This window comes from Lynx canadensis, chromosome X, assembly GCF_007474595.2.
Source record: "Lynx canadensis isolate LIC74 chromosome X, mLynCan4.pri.v2, whole genome shotgun sequence".
NCBI lineage: Eukaryota > Metazoa > Chordata > Mammalia > Carnivora > Felidae > Lynx > Lynx canadensis.
In genome coordinates this window covers 117,450,235-117,457,945 of record NC_044321.2, presented here as the reverse complement: position 1 = coordinate 117,457,945, position 7,711 = coordinate 117,450,235, and the positions used below count along the sequence as shown (strand labels likewise).

General features: G+C 41.3%; 1 protein-coding gene across 1 annotated transcript; it reads right to left on the bottom strand.

Moving 5' to 3' along the window:
• Positions 1–849: 849 nt before the first annotated feature.
• LOC115506917 (RNA polymerase II elongation factor ELL2-like) lies at positions 850–3,642 on the bottom strand. Its single transcript, XM_032592087.1, has 2 exons — positions 3,621–3,642; positions 850–2,780 (listed from the first exon to the last, which is right to left on the bottom strand). Exons 1-2 carry the CDS (start codon positions 3,640–3,642, stop codon positions 850–852), a joined length of 1,953 nt encoding a protein of 650 aa, XP_032447978.1.
• Between the last annotated feature and the right edge of the window lie 4,069 nt (positions 3,643–7,711).

Genomic DNA, 7,711 nt, shown 5'->3' with positions numbered 1-7,711 from the left:
GGAAAACAAAGGTAGCTACGGTAGCAATGGGAATGTTCTAATTCCTAAGTTGGTGGGTAAGTTTCTAAGTTTTCATTTTATCACGAGGCTTCGTATCATACATAACCTATTCTTTGGTATGTACCAGTGGTCTTTGGGATGTTGGACACAAATATCTAGTGAGGACAGGACTCAAATCTTTGAAGACATTTAAAAACTTAGCCTGGGAAACGATGTTTCCTATTGCAAATGATAGCGCTTTGAAAAGACGACACAATTTGAATTGTTAGCTCAAAGTCTTTGCATGTTTGAGCACGTAACGTGTTCCCTAACATAAATGCAAGGAACAGTGTCAAGCAAGGTCAACGAAGAAACTTAATGAAATGAAAATGGGTACTGTTCGAAGAATCATGGTATTCTGTGCAAATTTCTAAACTTCTATGTTTTAAGGATGCTTTTGCATTAAAGGTCAGAGAAAAAGACGCTATGACTTCATATTACTCATTAGAGGCTTTTATTTTTTTTAATGTGACTCAAAGATACTGAATCCTTGGTATGTTTTTTTTAAGGGAGTGACAACACAAGTTTTAGGTGTAAAAAGGATCATATGAGACAGCTTCAGGGGTACAGAAAAGCAAAGGAAAAAGAAACGAAAAAGAAAAATAACATAACATTAAAAAATACACAAACATAAAGCAACATAAAACCAAATGAACATAAACATCAAAAATGAACATTAAAATAAAGAGAAACATAAAAAGAAAGAAAAAATTAAAGTGGTACGCCTGAATGTTTCGACAGAGTGGTTTCATCCCTTTAGAATCCTAGAGCAAGTAATTCAGTATTTTCAACAAATCGGCTTGTGTTTATTTATTCTGATCCTAGCACTTGCCGCTGGTCGTAATCTTTTATTAATCTTTTAATGTGAGCCAGCTTGTTATAAAGGTACTGGCATCTTTGTTTTTCTCCACCATAATTGGGATTAATCCGTTTCATCTTTTCATATTCCAGAGAGATTTTCTTACTAATTTCCTGATATTCTTTTGAGTCTGGAGAGAGGTGCTTCCTTTGGAAATCCAGCTTAGTAAATATTTGAGATAGACTTAGTATCTTGGTATGCAAGGCCTGATATTCATCATATTCCGCTCTAAATTCCTGCGCGTAGTGCTGCCGCTGCTCCAAAGACACTACGGTGACGTAGTGAGCCAAATAATCGGGGCATCCAGATGCTGACCAAGTTTCACCGGAAGCAGCGCAAACTTCTTCAGCTTCGTCACTAGGGCTTGGCTGCGCACTTTCCCCTCGTCGGTCCGGATCTGTCTTCTGTTCCTCCATCGTCTCCGTATCGTGCTCTTGCTTCTCTGCTTTGTGTTCTCTAAATTTATATTTGGACTTCTTGTAGGACATCATGTGCATTTCCTTCTTAAGCTTTAGATACTTTCTTTGGACAGAGGTTGGGGGCAATGTTTCCAGGGTAGTGTGTCTTCCCTGCTGCCTCAGAAAGGTTTTCCTATTTCGACTAAAACTGTCAACGCCTGGGTCTTGAGTGCCAGGTCCTCCTGAAAAGCTACTAGAATTGCTGCTGGCACATGCAGGCTGAGGAGGATTTGGAAGGGGAAGGTGGGTGGGGGGCGGTGGAGGAGGGAGAACGTTGGCAGTAGCTCCAGAAGGTTGCGAGAGGCCTACGGGAGGCTCTGCCCTGGTGTTAAGGGAATGACTACTCGAGAGTGACCGTGTTGCAGTCGTCAGGTGAGATATTCGAACCTTTTTCCTTGATAAGTTAATATGAGCTAAGTTGGAAAACTCGTCCTCCGATGTTTGAGCTGTAGCGGAACCTCCAGAAGATGCTCCGTGATTGGTGCCAGAAGCATGCTGAACTATGTCTGCTTTTCTGGAGAGCACCAACTCCAACGACTGCCTGTCTAGTTCACTATACCCAGGCCAGTCTTTGTGGACCTCTTTAAAAACGTAATCCTTTAAGGTATATGAAAAATTCTGAGTATTCAAATTGGCTACCTGCTGCAGAATTTCCCCGAGGGTGTTCTCGTCATCTTTGGTGATGCCGTCTTTCTGAAGCCGAAGAAGCAGTTCAGATTTCTTGTAGGCCTTCAGGGCCAGTAAGTGAATCACCCTATCCCTACATGGCCTCATGTGGACTCTGTTGACGACTCTTGACTTTCGAATCGTATATGCAGGGTTAATGGGAGCTGTTCTTTTTCTCTCAGGCACTGGATCTGGAACGACGCGTGGTGCTCTCCGAATCGGCGCTCTTTTCTCTCTCTGTAGTTTTCTGTTGTCTTTCCACTTGTTGGAGGATCCCTCCTCCGCTTGGGGCCTTGTTGCTTGTGTCGTCTGATAATAGTCGGTTGTGTCACATGCCACCCTCTTATCTTCCGTCGAGTCCGGGCAACTGAGCAGAGAGGGGCTGTAGATTGAGCTCCTTTGTCGGCTCTGGTCTCGATAGCTGTCGTCACCCACATTTGACCACAGAAAGTTGCACCTGTATTCTCCAGTGGGTGAATCGTTTGGGGGAGTTTTGATAAGCTCTTCCAGTCCTTTAAACTCAAGAGAAGCTTGAGGGGGTGCTGTATTCTCGTAGTTCTGATAAGAGGCAAGTGCCTGACTGGTGGGTCTGGTAAGCTGCAGAGGAAACACAGCGACATCGTCCTGCCTCGGCTCTAGGCCGTTTACCTTCTCTACTGACACTCCTGCCTCCTGGCGTACCACTTGACCCAGCACTCTGCCTCCGTGGGCTGCCATATAGTCATATCTGCGAAGATCAAAGTGCGAACAGTCATATACTTTAAAAAGCGAGAATTCTCTTTGGCAAAACTTTTATTTCTTATCGCGATCAGCTCTAAAAACCGCAATTCTAAAAGATTAACCACTTTGACAGTAAATGCTATCTAACGTAAACAAATAGAAATAGAAATTAAAAAAATAAGAGATTTCCCCCAACGGAGCCAACGCACGGAGTGCCTGATTGAGATGGAAGCTGGAGAGGTAAGGCTAGTTATAAAGATCTAATCTCTTTCCAGTGTTCTCCCTTTCACATTTTAGTTTGTCTTTAGGAGGAACTGTTAACCCTCACTGGAAAGTGCTAGATTATTCTCTGAACTCAGCACAGAAAACACATTTCCTCCCAGTAAATCCAATATCAAGTGGAGGTACTTAGTGAGGGGATTAATGGGTGGTACAAGCAGTCAGTCCTCCTGGCATTTACTCCGACATGTAAGTGGCTGTTGAGTCCTTCTTGGGACTGGAGCCTGGCCTAAATCAATGGGGACTCCCGTCGGATAGCTCAAGATAGCATTTTGCAATAATAGTGTATAAAAGGCAAAATTTTAGAGTCACCTGTTTCTCTTTCTCAACCTCCCCTAACCATTACCAAAGAGTGGAAGGAGTTTCCATCCGCTTAGGTGGCCACTTGCGTCCATCACTCTGTTTCTTTGCACTCCTCCCCTAGAAGACGCGCAGCAAACCATAGGATGGTCCAGGTAAAATTGCCCATGCTGAAAAAAACTCTTGCAGCCAGGCGTTCTAGAGATGCACAGTTTAATCACGGAATATACACGGCCTGTGGGAAACCATCCCAACCAGTTTCACCCCCAAACATATTAGGCACGGTTCTCCCTCCTTACCCCCTTCCCACTGCCAGTCCATCTTATTGTCAGATTTGCCTACCCTACCTGATGGCATCACTCTACACTTCATCACTCATCTAGAAAAAGCTGAGCATCATCTTCTATCACTCCCTCAAAGATACTTTTCATTCATTTCCCTCCAAAACACCTAGTCAGCCGCCAAATTCCCCATTCATCCAACAGATAGTTAGTGAGGATCTATCATGTGAAGTTAGTGTTCTGGATGCTTGGGGATGTTGCAATGACCAAAAATCCCTTCCCTCACGATGCCTACATTCTTGCCAAGTTTTTCTGCACATCTCAAATCCACCCCTTCTTCTCTCATACTGCAGCCACTGTCTTTATTTAGGCCAAGAACATCCTTGCCAATATTATGTACTCTTCCTAAGTTGCCATGTTGCCTCTAATTTTTTCTTGTTCTCAACCGTCTTCCAAATGATCAACAATCATTCCAATCAACTTCCCTTTAAAACAAGTGACGGTTCCCATTACTTAAAGAATAAAATTAATGCCAAGATGATCAACATCATGAATCCTCACTAATTATCAGGAAAAACCACAAAGACATATCACCTCACACCTGGTAGAATGGCTCTGATCGAAAAGACAAGAAATAACAAGTGTTGGTAAGGATGTGAAGAAAGGGGAATGCTTGTGTACTGTCGATGGAAATGTAAATTGGTGCAGCCACTATGAAACACAATATGGAGGTTCCTCGATCGATTAAAAACAGGCACCAAGGGGTGCCTTGGTGGCTCAGTCAGTGAAGCGTCTGACTCTTGATTTTGGCTCGGGCCATGATCTCACGGTTTGTGGGATTGAGCCCCACGTCGGCCTCAGCACTGACAGTGTGGGGCTTGCTTGGGTTCTCTCTCTCCCTCTCTCTCTCTGCCCCTCCCCTGTTCACACACACATGCACATGTGCTCTCTGTCTCAAAATAAATAAATAACCTTTAAAAATAGAAATGCTATATTAGCAAGCAATCCCACTTCTGGGTATATATTCAAACAAAACGAAAATGAGACCTCAAGGAGATATCTCTACACCCATCTCAGCATTATTCACAATAGCCAAGACATGGGAAAAAGTGTCCATCGATGGATGAATGGATAAAGAAAATGTGATATATGTGTATTCAACCATGAGAAAGAACATTCTGCAATTTGTGATGTGGATGGACCTTATGACATGGAGGGCATTACGCTAAGTGAAATAAGTCAGACAGAGAAAGACAAATACCATATGATATCACTTACATGCGGAAGCTGAAAGAGCCAAACTCATAGAAACAGGCTAGAATGGTAGTTACCATGAAGGGTAGGGAAAAAAGGGAGATATAGGTCAAAGATCCAAACTTCCAGTTATAAAATGAGTAAGTTCTCAGGATCTAATGGGATCATAGCAATTATAGTCAATACTGTATTACATAATTGAAAATTGCTAAGCGAATAGATGTTTTTTTTAAAGTTTATTTTGAGAGAGAGAGAGAATGAGTGAGGGAGGGAGTGAGGGGGGTGGAGAGAGAGAGAGAGAGAGAGAGAGAGAGAGAGAGAATATCCCACGCAGGCTCCTTGCTGACAGTGCAGAGCCGGATGCAGGGCTGGAACTCACGAACCGTGAGGTCATGACCTGAGCTGAAACCAAGAGTCAGATGCTTAACCAACTGAGCCACCCAAGCACCCTTGAGTGAATAGATCTTAAATGTTCTCCCCACCTAAAAGCAATGGCAATTAGATGTCATGATGCAGGTATTAGCCAATGCAATGTCAGTAATTCTTTTGCAACATATAAATGTATCAAACCAACATGCAGCCTACCTTAAATTGACACAACGTTAGATGTCAGTTATTTCTCAATAAAGCAGGAAAAAAAGGAGACAAAATTAAACCACTTTGGTATGGCATACGGGACCCTTCTTATTCTGTCTCCAATCTACCTCGGTGCTTGTACTATGTATCTAAATGCTACATCGATCTGTTCACTCTTCTCTGAATATGCCCCCAAGCTTGTTCCTATAGTAGCCTTTCACTTGATTTCCTTCTGCTCACTAATGTTCTCCCCCCCCCATCTTTGCTTGCATAGTTCCTTTACTCTATTCCTTTCCTTGAATGACCATTCTGTCTAAAATAATAATCTATGCACATGCCCACTCCAGTGTTCTCCTTCTACTCTCTCTTCTTTATAGAATATATACTACGTAAAATTATGCTACGTATAACTGTTTAATGGAAGTCACCCTTACCAGGATATGAGCTTCATGAGGGCTTGGATTTTATCAGTCTTTTGCACTGCTGTGTCTCCAGTGCCTAGAACAGTGCCTGGCACACATAGTAAGTACTCAGTACATATTGGTTGATCAAATGAATACACCGAAGCCCTCAACTTTTAAATCTCACTCGTGTTGGGTTCAGCCAGTTAAATTTCTACTCAACCTTAAAAACCTAGCTCCAATGTCACATCACAGGAGATTTTCCTCTATGCAAAATGAGTACGTCCCTTTATTACAACCCTAGAGCACTCTGTCTCACCTCTATGAAAAACACCACAAACTGTATCACAAACTGCATCACTTGTGTGCCTGTCACCTCCACTAGACTCTGACCTTTACAAGTCTGGCAACTACGCTTTACTCAAATTTGCATGATGCTTCCTTTTTGTCCCCAGTACCTCACTCTGGAAGTAGCAGGTGTCTAGCAGAAGGCACTCTCTCCAAGTTTGTCGAAAGAATGAATAACAGTGTGTTTGCATTTCTCCCAGCAAAGATAGATTACTGTCACATCAAGAAGTTACACTAAGTCTGTTAACGTCAGAGAAATGTTCTGTTCTCCTTTAAGATTTTTTTCATGGTCCTGTTAACTTCACAGTATATTTGTATTTTGAAAAGTCAAATCACTGCTGCAGAGAGAATGGAAAATAGTTCCTCAGAAAACCAATGAACTGCTGAAATACATTCAGCAATATAGCGTTCTAATGTATGCACAAATGCTTTGTTTGATTCTTCCTGGAGACCTCTAGTAGACACAGAAAGAGATAATATATCCTTCAGTATCTTTAAGTCTGCAGCCTTTGGGAGAACAGATAAAATAACGACAACAGCCCGACCCAGCAGAAATAACGACAACAAAATATTCCTTAACATAAGACTGGGAAGTGGGGCACATCATGACAAAAAGTACAACATGGTATCCATAGACATAAAAGAAGACTCGAAAACATGAAGAATTCATGCTTTCTGAAAAGAAAACTGAATACCGTAAGAATGCCAAGTAATATTAAGCTACGACATGCATTTAGTACAATTACAGAGACAACTTGAGCAGGATTTTTTTCTTTAAATCTGTCAAGACTATTCTAAATTCAACTGTAAGAAAATCTAAAAGAATTTCACAGAGGAGAGTAAGAACGGGGCGTTAACCCTACCTGAGATAATAACATAAAGATAGAGTAGTTAAAAGCGGGACTAGCCTAAGAAGAGATGGAAAATAAATGATAATGAACAGATACCTGAGACACAGAGCCCAGGAATTGGCAGATGATTTAAAAGACCATCAGTGATCAACGTAGAAAAAGCTAGATTCCATGAACGTTGCTGAAGACAAATTGTCAACATGTTAATAAAAATATAAAATCGGGATCTCTCTTCATACTATATTCATATTATAGAACAAATTCCAGATTTATTGAAGAATTAAAATATGAAGCCGTAAAGCAACAAAAGACTTGAAACTTTAGAGTAATGGCAATAATCACGTAGAAAAATATGAGCATAATTTATTACATACAAAATAATTATCACATAAACAACACTCACATTTTATCTCAAGCCCCAAAATTGGTATCAAAGTAAGGAAGGCTTGAAGACTGATACTAGATATCTCTGTTTGGAGACACGCAGGACAATTTGTTTGCATGGGCATAAAGAAAAAGTTAATCGATCAAATTATTGAATACTATCTTAACTTTCTGATTAAGGAGGTAGCAATAATAAATTATGTTCCAACAAAATTGAATTTCTTTTGTACGTTGTCTAGCCTGCCATGTTGTTACGACCACGGAATAGACGTTGATTTCCCAAGGTACTATGCGA

Excerpts from the sequence above, each read along its gene's own strand:
- LOC115506917 (XM_032592087.1), bottom strand. The coding sequence starts at position 3,642 with ATGGACTGGCAGTGGGAAGGGG. Across the intron at positions 2,781-3,620 it reads GGACTGGCAGTGGGAAGGGG|TATATGACTGTTCGCACTTT; the intron begins GTAAGGAGGGAG and ends CGCTTTTTAAAG.